At 39.6% G+C, this 22073-nt stretch overlaps 1 protein-coding gene across 10 annotated transcripts in view; it reads left to right on the forward strand.

Moving 5' to 3' along the window:
- The window catches only part of arel1 (apoptosis resistant E3 ubiquitin protein ligase 1), a 98835-nt gene that overhangs the window by 14928 nt on the left and 61834 nt on the right, over positions 1 to 22073 (forward strand). For 2 of the 10 annotated variants that reach the window (XR_010017428.1, XM_063043984.1), the window contains exons 2-5: positions 2715 to 2875; positions 9880 to 10091; positions 10198 to 10269; positions 11977 to 12203. Coding sequence is in view for 9 of the 10 variants with exons in the window: in XM_063043984.1 (XP_062900054.1) it covers positions 10088 to 10091; positions 10198 to 10269; positions 11977 to 12203 (303 nt within the window). In the remaining variant the exon portion in view is untranslated. Of the gene's footprint in view, positions 1 to 2714; positions 2876 to 5380; positions 5568 to 9879; positions 10092 to 10153; positions 10270 to 11976; positions 12204 to 22073 lie in introns of all 10 variants that reach the window. The other 8 variants (XM_063043993.1, XM_063044008.1, XM_063044029.1 and 5 more) reach the window with 8 other exon arrangements.

The following is a 22073-nucleotide window of genomic DNA, read 5'->3' on the forward strand; positions in this document are numbered from 1 at the left end:
GCACTACATTTGCCCACAAAAACCTCTGGAAGAGAGTGACAACTGAGTCATGCTGGCTCAGACATTGCCCAGATTAACAAAGTCCTTGCCAATGTTTGGGGAACGGTGATCATTTGGTGATAAAGTGGCCAAACCATAAATGGATGAGATTGGATGAAAGAGGAGAGAGAGATAACTTGTATATTGATTGACTTCTATAATTCAAGGATAGTTTTCATAATCAGTAACTAATGTTTAGCAATGTTAATTACAGTTATCATTTCAATTTAACATCCGAACGGGGTTGCTAAATTTAGTCCCTGTTGACCTATTTTGATCACACTTAATAACTTATTTTAATAAGAATATTTTGTGTGCTTTGGTGGATCTATGAAATAAGATCAGCTGCACGTTTCAAGTACAATATGTGTACAGCAATCAGTTAGGGGAAGCATTGATCAGACACCCTGGGTTTCACTTGAAGTTGCTTTTTAGTTAACCCTAACTTATTTCCAAATTTGATTTTTTTGTTCCTTCAAGAACCTTCTGTTCTTGGCAATGACAAAGGAAGACTTTTGAGCCACTTCTCAGAATGCACAAATGGCTCAAAGATCAGATCAGTATAAGTGCCCCAATCTGGAAGACCTAGATCAGGATGAGGGAGACAACTCTGACTGATGAGATGGCAAAAGCAGACCTCAATATATTTGAGATGAATTAAGAATACTTTTTAAAGTGGAACTTGTGAACCAAATGTTATTTGGCTCATACCTAACAGCAACAATTTATATTACATAATTGAATAAATGGAATGAATGCATACAAATTATTATCAGTCTTGAATGCTGGACAGGTCCCTTCTTGAATATATTTATTTTAATTAGTAAAAGTGAAGTGGTTCATTGCACTTAGTCAATTTTTTGTTTATTTTCCTATGTGTACAATTCTCATGAATTGTCATCAAACTGAAACAGTAACATTTTCCCAACATGTAGGACTCAAATGGTCTTTCCAGGCACTTGGTGTATTGTACTCAGCATTCACAACGTGGCTTCCTCTGCAGTGGAGGATCTGAATGCAGATTGAACAATGGCTTTGCAGTGCATCTACATTTAGTCTGCAGGAGTGGTCCTCCTCTTACAGTTGCCAGATGCATTGATTCTCCATCCCAGATCTACTCTAACCTATCTGTCTCTGGATTCCTACACTGGTAGTGAGGCTCAACGCAAGCTTAAGGAATGTTGCATCAGTGATGATGAATTCTTCAACTTTAGGTAATTTACTATTTCTTTTGGGTGGCGGGGTGGCGATGCGTCTCCGCCAAAGGAGGCGTAAGGTGCTCCTTCCCTCCGCTAGCCTGCAGGTCACCCTTGGGCAAGATGTCGCACCTGCTTAAGCCCCTGATCAGGGTCATGTGAAGCTATGGGAGCAGAAGGAGGCGTAAGGTGCTCCTTCCCTCCGCTAGCCTGCAGGTCACCCTTGGGCAAGATGTCGCACCTGCTTAAGCCCCTGATCAGGGTCATGTGAAGCTATGGGAGCAGGTGGTGGATATCACAAGTCCAGGTTATGCAACCACTGATGTCAGACAGACAATCTCTGAAGAGTATTGATAATGGCTGGTGTCACCCATCTTGTAAAGACACTGCCCAGAAGAAATGCAACGACAAATCACTTCTGCAGGAAGATTTGCCAAGAACAATCGTGGTCATGAGATCACGATTGCCTAAGTCATACAAAATGGCACATAATTATGATGTTGACTATTCCTTTCTGTGGGCGCCATGATAGCATAGCGATTAGCGTGATGCTATTGCAGGTCAAGGTGTTGGAGTTCTGAGCTCAATTCCAGCACCATCTGTGAAGTGTTTGTATGTTCTTTCCCTGTGACCGTGTTGGTTTCCCCTGTGTGTCTGGTTTCCTACCACGGTTCAATGATGTACTGGTTAGTGGGTTTATTGGTCATTGTAAATTTTCCTGTGATTAGGTTACTGTTAAATAGGTGGGTTGCAGTGCGGTGTGGCTCGTTGGGATGGAGGGACCTGTTCCATGCTGTATCTCTAAATAAATGAAATGGTCATTTATGATTGTATATCTGTAATTTTTGACACTTTTTCTTTCTTCATGTCTATAGTCTGACTTCATAGGCTTATATGTTAGGATTGCTCACAGTCCTACTGTCTGAAAACCTAGCACAGATAAAAGAAAATGCAGATTATGCGTCATCTATCACATTAACCCATTTGGCATCACCCTATCATCGATACTCACTTTGGTTCTTACTTTTCTATCTCCTATCTTCTCTGCAACTGGAAAATACCTGTTTTCTCTCTTTCCCAACTTTGACAAAGGACTTGAATCCAAGATGTCAACTCCATTTCTTTCACAGATGCTTTCTGACCTGCTGAATCCTTTCCACATTTTCTGTTTTTATTTCTTATTTCCAATGTTTGCAATTTATTTGATTTTAATTAAATATCATTTTTCCCCTGTCTTTACAGATACTCTGGGCCTGTTTTCTGTTTCCAGCATCTTTTTTACCCTTCTAGCATTTATTGTGATTATTTTTGTTATTTACTTCAGGATTTTTATACTTCATTTACTCTATGTGCATTAACTTCACTTACCATTGTTATAATATGAATCCTTATCCCTTCAGAAAGCTGTTTTATGTACTATCAGTGATCTGGTTATTCCGAGAACAGACAACTTAGTCTTTTCTTTTGTTTTATTTACAGATGTGCAGAGATTAGAAGTTTGCTAATATTCAGTCCGTTCTGAAGGGAAATTCCTTGGGCGACTGTGTGACTCGGGAGTTAAAAGCAGCCTAATACCAGCTGGTAAAGAAGAGCCCTCGAGAGTAGCTGTGTACACAGGGTTTAAAACTTTATTATTATGTGTATGTTTTAAAAGAAAATTACATTGTTGAACTTATTTCCTTTCTTGAACATATGATGCTGGTATAACTGGAAAAAACAGGCTAACTGGGAATGAGTGCTAGAAATTACGTTAACTATGTATCCCAAATGGCAATCAGCAAGAAGTATAAACAAAATTTGGTCATGAGGTTCTGCAGATGTTGGAAATGGAACGTAGAAGAGTACAGCACAGTACAGGCCCTTCGGCCCATAATGTTGTGCCAAATTTGAGCAACAGGCACAAGCTCTGGAGGAGTTCAGCAGGTCAGGCAGCTTCTATGAAGGGGAATAAATGACCAATTTTCAAGCCAAGACCCTTTATTGGGGGTGGGGGGTGTTGTGGGAGAGCAGGGCAGAGAAGCTAGAATAAGCAAGTGGGTGAGAAGGGGGAAAAGTACAAGCCGGATGGTGATAGGTGACACCAGGTGAGGGGGAGGATGAGAGAGTAGGGAAGGAGGAATGGGAGAGTCTGGACGGTGATAACCTCTTCTATCTATCACCTTCCAACTTCTCACTGTTGGAGAAGGTTTACTTAAAATGGATGGGTTGTCTTCTGACTATAGAATAGAGGGTCTAGACATGTATCTGCTGGAATGGAGAACAGTGAGAGGGAATTTATTTGAAACACAAGATCCTGAGAAGTCTTGATTGATGTTTTCTTTTTCAGAAGATTCCAGACCTAGGAGTCACTGTTTAAAAGCAGTTTGCATACATGTCAAATAAATTAGTGATTTCTTTGAGTAACATAGAATCATAGAAAACCTACAGCACAATACAGGCCCTTCGGCCCACAAAGCTGTGCCGAACATGTCCTTAACTTAGAAATTACTTAGGGTTTCCCATAGTCTTCTATTTTTCTAAGCTCCATGTACCTGTCCAGGAGTCTCTTAAAAGACCCTATCATATCAGCCTCCACCACCGTCGCCGGCAGCCCATTCCACGCACTCACAACTCTCTGCGTAAAAAGCTTACCCCTGACATCTCCTCTGAACCTACTACAAGCACCTTAAAACTGTGCCCTCTTGTGTTAGCCATTTCACCCCGGGGAAAAAGCCTCTGACAATCCACGCGATCAATGCCTCTCATCATCTTATACACCTCTATTGTATTTGGAGCTCTCTTCTTCCAAGGGGAGTGAAACCAGTGTATTTCAAAACTAAGGGAGAGGTAAATAGCTTCTGGATAAACAAGGACGTGAAAGGTTACTACAGTAGCTGGAAATGCAGAGTTATAGCAGAGCTGCTTCAAGAATCTGAAGGCCTACCTTTCGTCGTAATTTATGTTTTTGTATATTGAGACATTTGGGAAATAGTCCTGTGCTGTGTTTCAGGTGCAGTGGATACAGTAGAGAAGGAGTGCATTCAGTTTGATGTCTAAGTGCTTGTTGGAGCAATTACCTCGCACCTAATTTTCAGTCTTTTTATTTTAAGTTTCAACAGATTTTTCATGTGGCACTGCTCATAGTGGATCTAGGCCAAGGAAATGAATTTAAGTGGGTTGTTTGCTATTTATAAAACAAATGTAACATGCCACAAACTACCATCGCAGCCAATAATCGACAATCCAAATACAGTAATATGGCTCAAACATGAGGAAATCTGCAGATGCTGGAAATTCAAGCAACACTCATCAAAGTTGCTGGTGAACGCAGCAGGCCAGGCAGCATCTCTAGGAAGAGGTGCAGTTGATGTTACGGGCCGAGACCCTCGTGATGAAGGGTCTCGGCCTGAAACGTCGACTGTACCTCTTCCTAGAGATGCTGCCTGGCCTGCTGCGTTCACCAGCAACTTAGATGTGTTTTACAGTGATATGGCTAATGAGACACTGCCTTGCAGCAACAGAGACCCAAGTTCAAAGCTGACCTCAGGTGCTATCAGGAGAGAATCTGCACCGTCTCTCTGAGCACATCAGTTTCCTCCCACATCTCAAAGATGTACTTGTTAGTAGGTTGATGGGCCACTGTAAATTTCCCTTGGTGTGTAGTTGTGTGGTAGAATCTGGGGAAGATGATAGAGAATGAAATGGAATTTGTTTAAAACAGTAGTCCCAAACTCGAGTCTATAGACCCCTTGGATAATGGTAGGCATCCATGGCATACATAAGGATTTGGAGACCCTGGTGTAAAAAGCTGTTTGATGGATGTTGAGGGCTCAATAGTCGGAAGTGCTTGTTTTCATGCATGATGATTCTGACTACTGTAACTGAAACACACATTTTAATAAGATCTTTTTTTCAAAGTGGTGATTTCACATGGACTCTCTGAATATATGGTTCCTGGGCATCTGTAAATAAAATTTAGAATCTTGGGAGCAAATTATATTCACAGTCTGCATATATGAAGATATTGCCAAATTAAGAGCAGTGGTAGCAGATGAATGTCTGCAAAATGAAAAGCAATTTTGCAAGCTCTGTCAATGAAAGTAGAAGCAAGAAGCAACCGAATGTGACAGTGAGATGATTTATTACCCTTGATCCTTTCTGTCTAGGTGAGAGAATCTTGACTAAAATAGAAGTGTTTAAAAATGGAAACAACAGGAATTCTGCAGATGCTGGAAATTCAAGCAACACACATCAAAGTTGCTGGTGAACACAGCAGGCCAAGCATCATCTATAGGAAGAGGTGCAGTCGACGTTTCAGGCCGAGACCCTTCGTCAGGACTAACTGAAGGAAGAGTGAGTAAGGGATTTGAAAGTTGGGGGGGGGAGGGGAGATCCAAAATGATAGGAGAAGACAGGAGGGGGAGGGATGGAGCCAAGAGCTGGACAGGTGATAGGCAAAAGGGGATACGAGAGGATCATGGGACAGGAGGTCCGGGAAGAAAGACAAGGGGGGGGGGACCCAGAGGATGAGCAAGAGGTATACTCAGAGGGGCAGGATCTCCCAGTGGCCACACATTTTAATTCCACATCCCATTCCCATTCTGACATGTCTATCCATGGCCTCCTCTACTGTAAAGATGAAGCCACGCTCAGGTTGGAGGAACAACACCTTATATTCCGTCTGGGTAGCCTCCAACCTGATGGCATGAACATCGACTTCTCTAACTTCCGCTAAGGCCCCACCTCCCCCTCGTACCCCATCTGTTATTTATTTTTATGCACACATTCTTTCTCTCACTCTCCTTTTTCTCCCTCTGTCCCTCTGAATATACCTCTTGCCCATCCTCTGGGTCCCCCCGCCCCTTGTCTTTCTTCCCGGACCTCCTGTCCCATGATCCTCTCGTATCCCCTTTTGCCTATCACCTGTCCAGCTCTTGGCTCCATCCCTCCCCCTCCTGTCTTCTCCTATCATTTTGGATCTCCCCCTCCCCCCCCCCAACTTTCAAATCCCTTACTCACTCTTCCTTCAGTTAGTCCTGACGAAGGGTCTCGGCCTGAAACGTCGACTGCACCTCTTCCTACAGATGCTGCTTGGCCTGCTGCATTCACCAGCAACTTTGATGTGTGTTGTTTAAAAATGGACAAGTTTTAGACTCATTGAATTCGAATTTTCTGATATTTTTAGAACTTATGCACATGATTTCCTTAAATTCCACCATTCACCTGTGATTTCATGTCCCTTGATATTTTTAGTAGGTGAAATATTTCAAATGTAGATGTTGTGATAACAGGAAATCTTAAACCAATGAGATTTGGCTTAAATGCTAAGCCGTCAGAGCAGGGAGAGCACAATAATCAACAATGAAATGTTCCCAGGTTGTTTCTAGTTACAGAGGGTGAAATATATTTAGTGGCACACAGATTGCCCGATTGTATGCAATATCTTTTCAGGAAAAGCATTCACACTGTAATCATAAAGCAAACCATTGCAGATGCTGGGAATCTGAAATAAAAATAAACTAAACTGAAAATACTCAGCAGGTTAGCTGGTGTGTGTGTGAAAGAAACAGAGTTAATGTTCCTGATTGTCTTTTTTCAGATGAGCATTTTATGCTAACTTTTAAAGGGGGTATATAGAGAAAGGGTCGTACACTTGAGGACAAAGAAGGTATTTATACATGGAGCTGGAGAAAATGAGTGAGCTACTAATCAAGTACTTTGCATTGAGATGCATGAAAACGAAGCACATGGAAGATAGTGAGATTATGGAGTATGCTAAAATTCTAGGACAGGATGATATTGATGAGGTATTTGGATTCTTGAAGAACACTAAGCTGAATGAGTCCCCGGGATCTGATGGGATATATCCCACGTTATTGAGGGAGGCAAGAGAGAAGATTGCCAGGGGCTTGTTAGGGATCTTTTTTGTCACAAGTGAGAACCCAGAAGACTGGAGAATTGCTAGTGTTATTCCTTTGTCTAAGAAGGGCAATAGAACCAAGTCATGAAGTTCTAGGCCGGCGAGTCTTTTATCAGTGTCAGGGAAATTATTGGTGAAGATTCTTAGAGATGTATGTACTCACACCGGGAATGGCATAGACTTGTTCGGGATAGACTGCCGGGTACCAATTGCTAAGAATGTGGGATCAGGGGAGTGTGACAGAAGGTCCGGGTGCAAGTATGTGCACAAATGCTTGAATGTAGCAAGGCAAACTGAGAGTTGTTAGCAATACATATAATGTCAAGGTGCTCATAAAAAGAGGCACTTTGGTACACAAGTATAGAAGTTATGTTGAGCCTATACAAAACACTGCTTTTCCTTTCTATCTTATATACTTCAAGATCATTTTACCCATTGTTAATCTTGTTGATGATCATTTCCACATGAAATTCATCACTGCACGTGTAATGAAGTAATTTGCCCTGCAGTGTGAGTTTCAGCCTGAGTGGCATACATTGAAGGTCAAGGCTTCACAAAAGAACTTTTCTTTTTGCATAGTCCATTAGAGTTGTTTAATTATTAGTTAAAGGACACTCTGCAGACATTGGGAGACCTGACTTGGCAACTCTGAAATTGACTGCAAGTAGTTCATTCACCTTCCAAAGTCCATGAAGAATGCTCGATGCAGCACTTCACTCTTGAGCTACTTTTGCATTAGGTGCCCTAGCAGTGACAGTAATGCAGAACTCCACCATCGGAGGTTTCAAGGATGATGTGGTAGCCACTGAGAGAGACTTGAGCACCTGGGCAGGAGATCTAGACGTGTCCATTCTTCGAACTCTATTCCCAGAGATTTCTCAGATTTAGCAGGCTTTGCTTGAACCTGTATGATAAGCAACATAATCTGCAGGCTCAGATTTTCAAAATCCGTAATTCCAGATAAGTGAACTTTTGCAGGAGTGCCATTAGCATGTCCCTCTCACCTATTGATTTCTTTGCACATGTGCAGTCCCTGGTGATCTTCATCATCATCTTCATCACCATCATCATCACCTTAATCATCACTATCATCCTCCCTGACCTCTTCCCACCTGCACCATTAAGCCCCAATTTCTACACTGCCTTTAAAGCCACTGGACTCCATTTCCTCCCTTTAAGCTCACCAGGTTCACTACAGAACATTGTCTGCTATATCTGTTCCTGTTTTTCCTGGTCTGTGTTCTGCTATTCTGGAAGGGGAGATATGTTGGTGAAGGGGACAGGGGATGGGGAAGGTAAAACTATGGGGCCCTCACATCACACCCTGTGAAGACAAATAAGAAGAGAGCACCACGTATATTGACCTAAAAATATCTTCATGTTGATGTAACAGCACAGATAGTGTAGTGGTTAGTGCAATGCTATTACAGCTCAAAGCGTCAGGGTTTGGAGTTCAAATCCGGTGCCATCTGCATGAGTTTGTATGTTCTCTACATGGCGGGGTGATTTCCTCTGGATGCTGCGGTTTCCTGTCACAGAAACATGCGTGGTTACTAGGGCGATGCAGCTCGATGGGCTGGAAGGGTCTGTTCTGCACTGTCTCTCTAAATAAAAGAAAATAAGATAATAACACAGCTATTCTGCCAATTTACTGAACAGGGATGTAATCATTATAATGAAATTTGTGGTGGACTTTGTATGGTCTCTGCTTGAGGAATGGCCTGTCAGCGTAAATTGAGGGATCTTCTTCACCTGATGAGGTGCTGCCTTCAGGTGGGACCCATCGCAGCCAAGCAGTAACTTTCTTAAGTTCTCACTGTTTTCATCATAATGACAAAAGGGGAATGATAGTATCCAATGTTTAGCCTCTTATACAAGGGTTGGAAACAGTAATTAATAGTGTAGTAAAGGTTGAGAGGGTGGCAAAGGAAGGGATTTTTTTGAATTGGGGCAGTGTGTTTCTGTCTTTTGTCTGTCTTCCCTCCCATGGCAAAAGTATGGCCATTGAAAAAGAACTGTTTTTAGTGGTCTGCAATCCTTTAACATACCTTGTTTGATATGACATATCATATATAAAATTTATTGCAACGTTGCTCTATTGTGTTAGAACATTTTCTTCTGGAGGGGACAATTCAAGCTGCCTCCTGTGAGGGTGTTCTTTTGGAGGTCCAGGTTAGTCTCCTCCCACCACCCCGAAACAAAATGTTCAATTTGCCTGTGTTTTATTCACTTCATCGTCACTTCTGAAAGTCTGGGATCTCTCTCTGTAGATGTATTTACTGTTGCTCTATCTGCCAATGGGAGTGTGCTACTGTATTAAACACTCACACAGCAAAGCATTGGCATCTGTGGTGAATTTTAGCAATTCCTTATGAGTGGTAAATTCAGTAACGGTCTTCTGCACTTTTGAGCAATTTTACGACAGTTTTGTTTTGAGGTGAATATGCAAGTAGAAGTAAATACAGTGACATTTAAGCACACCAAAACTAACTGCAATCCAAAACTGCAGCATGGTTAGACCACAGTTGGAGTGTTGTACCTAATCTGATCACCAGTGTATAAGAAGCTGTGAAGATACAAAATAGTTTGCATTCTAATAAATTAATTGGCTTTTGATATGGCTGGGTTGCACTTATCCTCTTTGCTCTCACTAGATGCTTTTAAATTGGTTTCATTTAGAAATAAGTAGTTAGGCAGTTTATGCTTGACATTGTATCAGCTTTCCAATTCCTTGTCTTCATACAGGTTGAAATCACTAGGGTACGGCAATCTAAATGATCTGGTCAAGCTTGGCAGCAAGTCACAAATAGCTCTCAGACTGGGACGACTTCTGTGGTGGTTACTACAAGTTTGGTAGGAAGGTCCTCCAGCTTTCAAGGGGACTTCTAGAGTGGGAGCACAAGGTTAAGTTTGTTTACAACTTAGCCAGAGGTGCAGAGCTGAAAAGTGGTCTATGGGTATGTGAAAATTTAGACATTCATTTAAAATATTCCGACCATTACATCTTCTTTTTCCTCAGTTTAGGGAAGAATGTGTGTCCTTAATTTCAACTCTTTCCCACAGTGGGAGCAGTATTTTTTACCTCTAGTGTCATACTTTGCACTGTAAGAAGAGACCTGATGATTGTCGTCATTGGTGAGTATACTTTGAATTCCTTTCATAGGTTTCTAAAAATGAGCAGTTGAGCTCTTTGATATGATGTATACCTTTTAAAGACGTTTGTCAATCAAAAGTCAGAGCAAATTTATTATCACATATATGTCACCATATACAATCCTGAGATAAATTTTCTTGCAGGAATTTACAGGAAAATAAAGAAATACAATAGAATTTATGAAAACTAATCATAAAGAAAGACTGACAAACACTCAGTGTACAAAAGAAGCCTTTGAAAATCCATGCATGGTGATGAAAAATTTTCTGTACATTCTTTGAAACAAGTATCCTTCAATTCCCAGCTTTTTAAAAAAAAAAAGTTTTTTGGCTTCTTTATTTGAGAGATGTTTTCTGAGTAAATTGACTTTGCTTGCCCTTAGCTCAAAAACCTAACTGGCATAGAGCTGTCAGAGGACATCCTAGGCCAGAACTTCCATAAATGCCTATTAAAAGAAAGTTTTGAGTTGCTGTAATGCTGTTCATAAAAGTCATATAAAAATGAGAGCATCATTTACAAAGGATAACAGAATGGCGTTGTCAGGCTTCCCCGTGTAACACTACCCTGAAGCTGACAATGCTGCAGTATTGATGTGTTACAAGTTCTTACAGCTGTTGGCAATCAGCCCAACAAATGTAGAACCTGAATCTGGCATCTGAGGGGACGTACTACAATGCAAATAACATTTCCAACTGCTGGGGAATATGCTTTGAAATGAATGGATGCTGTGATGATGGGAGGGACAGAAAACTGTGTGCCCAGGTAATGAAGAGGACCCAAGTAAGTTGCATGCAGGGGAGGAAAATGAAGGGTAATCTGTGAGGAGAAATGCTGCAAAAATGCAGACTGTATTTTGAGAATCACTTTGGGAATGCATCTCAGTGCCCACTCCTGTTCCAGCAGGCTGAAGTTAAAGTAAACGTCTTCTCTCTTTAAGAGTGGATGTCTTTCCCAGTGTAGCACTGTGCAGCAGACTTTGAAATGTGGCAGAGTTTAGCAGCAGACTGAAATGTTCCTGGAGCTCGGAAGCTGAAAATGATTGACCTCAGTAGGCAAGGCATTTGAGGCAACCTAAAAGCAAACACAAAACAGTGAATGTTAAAAAATTACAAGCAGAAGATGCTGGAGAAATTCAACAATTCAGAGGTGTTAGCTCTGCTTCTCTCTCCACAGTTGCTATTTGACCTGCTGAGTGTTTTCACTATTTTCTAACTTGGTTACAGTCAAAGCAAATGAGAAGGGTTGTATTTGAGCTCCTAAGAGATCACAAGTCTGAGGCCCAAGAATGCAAGATGAATCTTAGCCTTTTAAATAGCACGATTTCATGGGAAAAGGGATTAATAATAAAAAAAAACTGTGATTTTGCAAGTAAGAATTGGTGATTTTGGATTGGTGAAGTTAACAGTTTCACTGCAGATCACACTGTTGATGTTGTTTGAGGGCAGTTTCTACATTCTCCCTGGAATTCCATGGGCTTCCTCCAAGTACTCTGGTTTCCCCTCACTTGCCAAAGATGTGCTCTTAAATTTCACCTTGTAAACATGGTTGACAGGGGAATCTTGGGAAGTTGTCATGTGTGTAAAAGGGAATAAGTTACAGTGAAAGTAATTAAGTGGAGTAGTGTGACTGATGAGAATGGTCTAAGACCTGGCATCAACTCAGTATATGATTTTTCTATCCTTGTACAGGTGGAATTGCAGTTTCCATCATAGCTTTCTTCTTTACTGTGAAGTTTATTTACGAGCTCGTGGCACGGGTAATTAATTTTCTTCAAAATGACAACAGAGGAAGGCAGGGGAACCGTACCATTTACGACTATGTCCGTGGGAACTACCTGGATCCAAGGTCATGCCTAGTTACCTGGGATTGGAAGGACCCTCAGGAAGTAGGGCGTATCTTGACCTTCAGAGTACATGTGTGTAAAAATATTTTAAATCTCTTTACTTTCAAAAGAATTGAAAAACTCAATTTATTGTATATTTGAGGGGTGTAATTAAAGCTGGCTGTAAGTAGGCAGTTTTACTATAAATGTGAAGTTTGGTATTATAATGGTGAGCTGCGGTTGCATAAATATATCCATAAGACCTTGTAAGCAAACGCTTGCCCACATATGTAAGATTTTGATGTAAGGTGTCTTAAATATAGATTATTTGTGAAGCTGGATCTATTGAAGATGTTTTTCATCAGTCTGAGGCACCTTTCAAAATGTTTCAAAGAATTTCACATAATTAAACAGATAAAGTTGCACAACAAGATCCAACATAACAATGGTTGTTAATATACCTGTACACGTGAACTACTGGAAGGGGCAGGCTTGGCCTCATTTTAACAATTTGTAAAAAGTAATCCTTTTAAAGTGACTATATTTACACAGACTTCTGGGTCAAATGTGAGTATTCAAGTAAACCTTCTGTTTGAGCTGCTTTCTTGAATTTCTGAAGTTGGTATAGTAGTATTCCTGCTATCCTATGAGGTAGGAAGATAGACAGACTTTCGACATAGTGACATATATTTCTAAGCAAAATTTTCTGCATGTCTTGGAGGGGAACTTTGAGACATTAGTCTTACTTTTTAACTGGAACTATTTCCCAAAACTTTGATTCAGAGACTCTGACAGCCAAATGGTATGAAAGAAGAGGATTTTTAATCTTTCACTTTGTGAATTATAGTGCCTATCAAAAGTATTCACCCCCCCCCCCCAGAAGTTTTCGTGTTTTATTGTTTGACAACATTGAATCACAGTGGATTTAATTTGGCTTTTTTGACACCGATTAACAGAAAAAGACTCTTTTGTGTCAAAGTGAAAACCAATCTCTACAAAGTGATCTAAATTGCTTACAAACATAAAATACAGAATAATGGATTGCATAAGTATATACCCTCATCAACAGTATTTAGTAGATGCACCTCTGGCAGCCATTATAGACTTCAATCTGTGTGGATAGGTCTCTATCAGCTTTGCACATCTGGACACTGCAATTTTCCCCATTCTTCTCTTCAAAGTTGCTCAAGCTCTGTCAGATTGCATGGGTATTGTGAGTGAACATCCCTTTTCAAGTCCAGCTACAACTTCTCAATTGGATTTAAGTCTGGACTCTGACTTGGCCACTCCAGGACATTAATTTTGTTGCTTCTAAGCCATTCCTGTGTAGCTTTGGCTTTATCCCTGGGGTCAGTGTCTTGCTGGAAAACAAATCTCCCAAGTTGCATTTCTCTTGCAGATTGCATCAGGTTTTCCTCCAGGATTTTCCTGTATTTCCCTGCATTTATTTTACCCTTTACCTTCACAAGCCTCCAGGGCCTACTGCAGTGAAGCATCCCCACAGCATGATGTAGTCATGACCATGCTTCACAGTAGGGATGATGTGTTTTTGATGTGCGGTGTACGGCTTACACTAAACATCATGTTTAGTCTGATGGCCAAAAAGCTCAATTTTGTTTTCATCAGACCATAGAACATTTTTCCAGCTGATGTCAGAGTCACCCACATGCCTTCTAACAAACTCTAGCTGAGATTTCATGTGAGTTTTTTTTTCAACAATGGCTTTCTCTTTGCCATTCTCTCATAAAGCTGCAACTGGTGAAGCACCGGAGCAACAGTTGCGTGCGCAGTCTCTTCCATGTTCAGCTACAGAAGCTTGAAATGCCAGAGTTGTCATAGGTCTCTTGGTGGCCTCCCTCGCTAGTCCACTTGCACAGTCATTCAATTTTTGAGGATGACATGCTCTAGGCAGATTTACAGCTGTGCCATCTTCATAACTGAATGACTTAAATGTACTCCAAGGGATATTCAGTGACTTGAAAATTTTCTTGTATCCATCTCCTGACTTTTTTTTTAAATTTTATTTTTATTTGGATGAGGAGTTCACAATTATCATGTACTTTTTTCACACATATAACCTTTTCCATTTTTTTATATGTATAAAACTACAATTATTTATACATTCTTAAGTACACATTGAGATGATATAAAAGCAAAATAAACATTTAAATAGATAATTATGTACTGTGGTAAATCTAACCTATTAGGCTAAGTAATGAAATTAGTTGTTAAGAAAAATGGTAATAATAGTTTCCATACAACCCTTCTGGACCATTTCCACTGGTCCAAAATGTTGCATACAAGCCTATATACCAACCATTGTAGGTGTTTATATCCCAATTTGTTCGTGCTTGTTCCTGCCCGCAGACATAATTATCCAATCCCTATGTACTTATTTACTTAATTTTTTCATTTTTTTTTATCCCTTTCCCAAATCTTTCCCTTTACTTGTGTTAATTCTCTATTTTCCAAAAAAAAATAACAAACATTTAGACTAGGGGTGCTTACGTTAGCAATATTACTGTGTTGATGAGAAGAGCAATATAAATCATTAGGAGAGTCATCTAAAGTCTGCTCGCATTGGGGTTATATATTCAATCCATTTATTCCAGATTTGATAAAATGTTTCTTTTTGAGTTCTCAGGGAGTAGGTCAACTTTTCCATTTTAAATATTTCCAAGATAATTTCGTACCAATCTTCTAATGTAGGTGGTATTGGATTTAGCCATTTTCTAGTGATTGATTTCTTACTTGCCGCTAAGAGGGCCTGCAGCAACTTTATATCTTCCTTCTGTTCAAGGAACAATACATGCCCCAAATAGAGCGTCTCAAAGTTCAGAGGTATCTGGGACCTAAGTACCTTAACTAATGTTCTATGAATACCTTCCCAAAATAGACTTAATTTAGGGCAATCCCAGAAAATATGAAAATGATTTGCCTCCTTGGAGCCGCACCTTCTCCAACACATCACATTTGTATCTTTATATTTTTCCTGATATGGGGTCTTGAAGTATCTTATAATGTTTTTCCAACAATGTTCTCTCCAAGTCAAAGAATTAGTCGAGGACCATTGAAAGCTGCAGATTTTCCCCCAAGCCTCCTCTGAAAGTACCAACCCCGCTTCTTTCTCCCACTTCTCTTTAATATACAGTGTATTTACATTTTTAGCATGGGAGAGTGCATTATATAGGCGAGAAACTGATTTACTAGATATTGAACTGCAAGCCGAATTCAGAATCTTGAAAAATTCTAATTCTACTGTTGATAGGTCTGTATATCTACAACTCTGGTTAACATAGTTTCGTATTTGAAGGTACCTAAAAAAGTCATTATGTTCTAGGCCATGTTTGTCCTGCAGGATTTGGAAACTTTGTAATACTCTTTTATCTATAAATGAGAGGTAGGTTGTAAGACCTTTCTTTATCCATAGCTCAAATCTTTTATCTCCTCTGTTGGGAAGGAATTCGGTATCATATGCACACCATCTAAAGAGTTTTAACATGTTATTAATTCCACATGAATTAACCACCTTCTGCCATACTTTTAATGTAAGATTTATCCAAGCATTATTAAATTTTTCCAACTGGGCCATCAATCCTTTGTCAGCTATTGAGGCCTGAAGAGGAAAACTGTCAACTAATCCAAATTCTATTTCCTTCCATCTAGCCTTATATTCCCTATTACACCAATATAACAGAGGGGTTATCTGTGAGGCATAAAAATAATTTCTCAGGCAAGGAAGAACCATACCTCCTCCTTCCTTCCCTAACTAAGGTGTTATATCGAATTCTAGGTTTCCTTCCTTGCCAAATGAAGCGGGAAATCCATTTGTCCCATTCCCTGAATTGATTATCATCCACCTCCACTGGTACAGTACGGAAAAGATATAATAACCGAGGAAGAATATTCATTTTTATAGTATTTATCCTTGAATTTAAACTTAAAAATGGGATAAGATTCCATCTATGCATATCTGCTTTTATCTCTGAGATTAATGGCCCATAATTTACCTGTGACAGTGTTGAAAGATCCTTCGGCAGGGTTATTCCTAAATATTTTAATGATTTAGCTTCCCACTTAAGATCGTATGTATCCTGCAATTTTTTTGGATGGTGTATAATTTAGGGACATAACCTGCGTTTTCTTTACATTTATTTTATAACCTGATATTTTCCCAAAGTCATCCAACAGTGTAAACAATCCTATAAATGATTTTTCTGGTTCACTCAGATAGACCAAAACATTATCTGCGAATAACGCCACTTTCTGTTCAATCCCTGCCACCTTGATACCTTTTACGATTTCGCTCTGTCTTATTAGTTGGGCAAGTGGTTCAATATATAGCGCAAAAAGGAGAGGAGAAATTGGGCATCCCTGTCTAGTGCCTCTCTCTAAAATGATGGAGTCAGTGAGGTCCCCATTTATCTTAATTCGGGCTGTTGGGCTGTCATACAGAGTCTGAATTACTTTAATAAACCTTTCTTGAAAGCCGAATCTTCCTAACACTCTGTATAGGAATGCCCAACTAACCGAATCAAAAGCTTTCTCAGCGTCCAATCCTACTACCATTGTCTCTGTCTCGTTCTTTTTAACCTGTTCTAATATGTGCAGAGTTCTCCTTATGTTGCCCTGTGTTTGTCTTTGTTGAATAAATCCAGTCTGGTCTAAATGGATTAGGCCAGGTAAAAGCTTTTCCAATCTGCGCGCTAATATAGATGTAAATAGTTTGTAATCTAAATTAAGAACACTAATTGGCCGATAATTGCCACATTCTAGTTTATCTTTACCCTCTTTAGGAATAACTGAAATAATCGCTTCTCTCCAGGAAGGTGGAGTTTCTCCTCTCTGCAAGATCCAATTAAAGGTGTTAAGTAGTAATGGGGCTAACTGTGTCTTCAGGGACTTGTACCACTCTGAGGTAAACCCATCAGAACCCGGGGACTTTCCAGCCTTTAACCTAGAGATGGCCACGTTCAGTTCTTTGACAGTTACTGGTTCTAATAAACTTTCATTTTGTAAATCTGTAAGTTTAGGTAGATCTAAAAAATTCAATACACTGTCTATATAGGGCTCAATGGGGGCCCGGGGTTGGGAGTACAGCTCTCGATAATACGTTTCAAAACTCTCTTGAATTTTCCCTATTGTACTCTCCACAAGCTTTGTCTTTGGATTCTTTATTTTATGAATTGTATTGTCTGCTTGTTGTTTTCGTAATTTATATGCTAATAATCTAGCTGATTTACCTCCTACTTCATAATTCTTTTGTCTCAGGTAAAGAAAATTTCTTTGAGTTTCCAACGTATAAATATCATCAATTTCACTTTGCAATTTCCTAATTTCCTGTTTTCGATTTGAATTACTTTTGTTGCTATCTCCAACTTGAAGTTGTTTTAATTTTCCTTGAAGGTCTGCTAATTTTTGTGCATTGATTTTTTTCATGTGAGTAGTAATGGAAATAATTTTCCCTCTCAGTACAGCTTTCAATGTATCCCATAAAATCACTGGTGATGTTTCTCCCGTGTCATTAAGGTCTAGATATTCTTTGATTTCTCCCCTTACTCTCTCCATTACTTTTGGGTTATTAAGTATATGTGAGTATAGCCTCCATAGTGTTTTCCTCATTTTCCTTTCCAGGATTAGAGACATAGAGACTGGGCTATGATCCGACAGATCAATTGTTGCAATATTACAGTTTTTTATCCTGAGTCTATCTGTATTAAAGATAAAGAAATAGTCTATCCTTGAATAGGCTGAATGAGGGAAAGAGTAATATGTATAATCTTTACTAGTAGGGTGTAATTCCCTCCAGACATCTATAATTCCCAACTCCTCCATCAATGAATTCACTTTCCGAGTCAGAGGTTTATTCTGAGTAACTATTCTTGAAGAATCTATTATAGGATTTAATCTAATATTAAAATCCCCTCCACAAATTACTACCCCTCGAGAACTGACCATTAGGTCAAAAATGTGTCTATAAAATGACCATTCACTACCTGGAGGAGCATAAACATTCAGCAATGTTATTTCTGTACCTTCTATTCTTCCTGTGATTTTTACAAACTGTCCTTCTTTGTCTCTAGTCTCTGAAATATGTTCATAATTAAGAGTACTTGATATTAAAGTAGCTACCCCTCTTTTGTGACTCAATTTATATGATGAATAAAATACATGCTTAAAGCCCATTCTTTTTAATTTTCCATGTTCAGATTGGCTCATATGTGTTTCCTGGAGGAAAGCTATTTGTGCCCTCTCTTATTTCAATTTAGACATAATCTTATTTCTTTTAATTGGATTCAAAACCCCATTAACATTATAGGAAATTATTTTTACCAATTCAGTTTGCATTTTTCTCTAGTAGAAAAAAAGCACTCTCCTTTTCTAACCAAACAGTAAGCAATCCCTTCTCAACAGTAAACCAAGACATATAACCACACCCTAGACATTTCTGAATGTCTAACATTTGAAAATTTTCCCCGACTTCCCACAGTGAGGCCTGAGCACCGACCCGCCTCAGTTCAGAGGGATAACCTCTATCTTCACCCTGTGTTAGAGGGCCCTCAGCAGTTTGAATAATCATAGAGAATTTTCTCCTATTTATGTCTCGACCATATTGCTATCATTCAAATTATTCCGCCTAGATTATTTTCAGTTACCAGTTTTCATTTTACTTTTAAGTCCGATTTACTCTTTTCAGTCATTTCTCTTAATTAATCTGTATTCTCTGTACATTCGCATCTGAATATTTGCAGCTTTTCCTTGTAGTTTGACACTCTGGTTCGAGTGGAGCGTCCTCGCCCCACTAACTGCCACGACTTCTGCCGAATCCTCTCCAGTAGCGACTCTGGTTGGGTGATAACTTTAATAGGCAGTCCCCGGTCCGCCAGGTCCGACGTTGCCTCCTCCACCGTAGCGTAAGTTTTTGTCCCTTCGTCGTAAAAGACTCTCAGCCGAGCTGGATACAGGGTCTGGAATCTGATGTTGTTTTCCTTCAGGACTCTCCGTGTTTCCGTATATTCCTTCCGTCTGGCAAGAATCCCCGGTGCGTAGTCGTGGTCTAAACTGATTTTACAGTTGTTCCACATGAAACCTTTCTTTTGCCATGCTCTTTTAAGCACCTCTTCCTTCGTTCTGTAACTGAGAAATCTGATCAGAATCGATCTGGGCTGGGCGCCTGCCGGAGGCTGTGGTGCCAACGCGCGGTGAGCCCTTTCTATCTGTAGGTCTTTTGCGGCCGGTATATCAAGGTTCCCTCTAAGCAGCTTCTCCACGAAGGGAATCATCAATCCGGGTTTACCTTCCGTTCCTTCGGGAACTCCGTAGATCCTCACATTTTCCCTTCTCGAGCGGCCTTCTTGATTTATTAGTTTCCACTGGAGTTGGTCTTGTAGCTTCAGCATTTCTGCTATCACTTCCTCGGCATTTTGTAGCTTCTCTTCAATTCCAACAATCCTCGCTTCGGCTTCATCTATCCGCGAGTTAGTTTTTACTATTTCTCCTTTAATATCTTCCAGCTGTTTGCTGTTATCTTGTCGGAACTCGCGAATCTCTCCGAGAATCAAAGACAGAGTCACCGATTCCCCCTCATTATCTCCGTCCTGGCTTGCCGTGGGGGAGCTAGGCCCTTCGCCTTGCTGCATCTCTTTATGTTTATCAGCCTTCGAAGCGGACTTTTTATTCTTGTTCTTGGACATCATCCTTGCCCCTTTTATTAATATAGTTATGCAATATTAAGTATTTGCCTAAATTCGATTTTGGGGCAGTTTACCTTCTTTTTTGTCGAGAGACCTTTTCCTTACGCCGCCATTCCCTTGATGACCCGGAAGTCCTCCCCATCTCCTGACTTTCAATAACCTTTTCGCAGAGTTGCTTGGAGTGTTTTTTTTTTGTCTTCATGGTATAATTTTTGCCAGGATACTGACGCATCAGCAGTTGGACCTTCCAGATACAGGTCTATTTTTACTACACTTAGTTGAAACACCTTGACTGCACACAGGTCTTCAAAAACAGATCGCCATTAGCTGATTATGTGACTTCTAAAATCAGTTGGCTGCACCGGTGATGATTTGGTGGATCATATTAAGTGGGGGGGGGGTGAATACTTAATGCAATCAATTATTTTGTGTTTTATATTTGTAATTAACCTATATCACTTTGTAGAGATCTGTTTCCACTTTGACATGGGTCTTTTTCTGTTGATCAGTGTCAAAAAAGCCAAATTAAATCCACTGTAATTCAATGTTGTAAAGCAATAAAACAGGAAAACTTACAAGGAGGGGTGAATACTTTTTATAGGCACTATATGTATTACTGATTTAGTTTGAATGCAAGTTGCAATAAAGACAGCTGAATGATATTCAAAGTGATCTGTGATTCATGGTGAAGAGGAAAACTATTGACTGCAGGAAGGTATAGATTATTTTGATATGTAGATGTGTAAAATTGAACTCATAAAACTAATGAACACTAGCTCATTATTCCTTTAGCACTATTTATTGTAATTTATAGCAATTTATATCTTTGCACAGCCCTGCAGCAAAGCATGTAAATCAATTGTAATCTGATTTTAAGAAATAGGACATTAGGGGAGTGCAATTAGACAAGAAGTATACTATAAACGGAAGAACAGATCAAACTTATAATGTTTCTCTACTGTCTCTGTGGCAGGCCAGGTCACAAAGATCATTAAAAATAGGATATATTCCTTCATTGGAAAAGCTACAAGATATAAAAGCTGAGTGATTATGCAAAAACTGTGTGTATTTTGGATTACAACGTAACAGGCAAAATGTGATTGCTAGTAAAAAGGTGCAGAGGAAATTTATGAGAATGTTACTAGGACTGGAAGTTTATAACATTGAGGGAAGACTGTATAACCTGCAATTGTTTACTTTGAACTGTATAACATTATGAAAGGTCTATATTAAGTAGGTAGGAAAGACCTAAATTGAAATGTATGAAAATGAGGAGCAAATCTAAAAAGTTTAAAATTATGAAAGGCATAGATAAGGTGGATGTTAAGTCTTTTCCCATGAGTAGGGAGTCCAGTACTTGAGGAATAGGTTTATGACTCTTTTAAAGCTTACCCCAGTCTTGTATCAATCTCTTCAAGTGAGAAAAATCAGAAATATAGATACAAGTTGGCTTTGAGTAAGGCAACATACAGCATTTGGTTCAATATCTTCAGATTGAGGAGAGTAGACAGAGACAATCTACTTTTCATTGTTGAGAACCCCTATCTAAAGCATGTGGACATTGGTAGGAATTGGAGTCTGGGCTGGATCAATTATTTGTATTTTAACAAAAATTCACGGTGTGGGCTCAATGAAACACTCACTTGCATAATTAAATATGACTGTTTTGCAGATATAGAAGAATTGGAATGCTCCCTGCTTCTCAATCTCTCACTCTGTACCTCATGTTGCAAATACTCTCAACATTTAGGAATGGGGTTTGCAAGGCAACATTTTTGTTGCCTTGCAAACCCCAGAAAATGAGATGCCCACATGCATTGTCACTCTTATTTCTCTCACATGGAACAGTTCAGTTTTGCTCACTGCATTCTCATGGTGTAAAGTTAATAGTGGGACCCTCGAATTTATGAAGGACTATACATAAACAGCCAATTTTGTTTATGTATAGTTTATAATAAACTCTATTGCATTTTTTCTCCCTTATAAATTTTATAGAGGAAACCAAACTGTGCAAATAAATATTAAACTGAGAATGAGAGTCCTTGAAAGTGAGTCTGTAGGTTGTAGTATCAGTGCAGAGTAGTGAGGAGTGAAGTTATTCCATTGGTTCAGGAGCTTGATGGTTGTAGGGTAATAACTGTTCCTGAAGCTGGTAGATGTGATCTAAGGCTCCTGTACCTTCTGCCTGAGAGTAATAGCAAGAAGAGGGCATCGCCTGGGTGGTGGAGTCTTTGATACAAATTTTGTTTTAATTAGAACATTCACCAAC

The sequence above is a fragment of the Mobula hypostoma genome, chromosome 1 (assembly GCF_963921235.1).
Source record: "Mobula hypostoma chromosome 1, sMobHyp1.1, whole genome shotgun sequence".
In the NCBI taxonomy this organism is placed as follows: Eukaryota; Metazoa; Chordata; class Chondrichthyes; order Myliobatiformes; family Myliobatidae; genus Mobula; species Mobula hypostoma.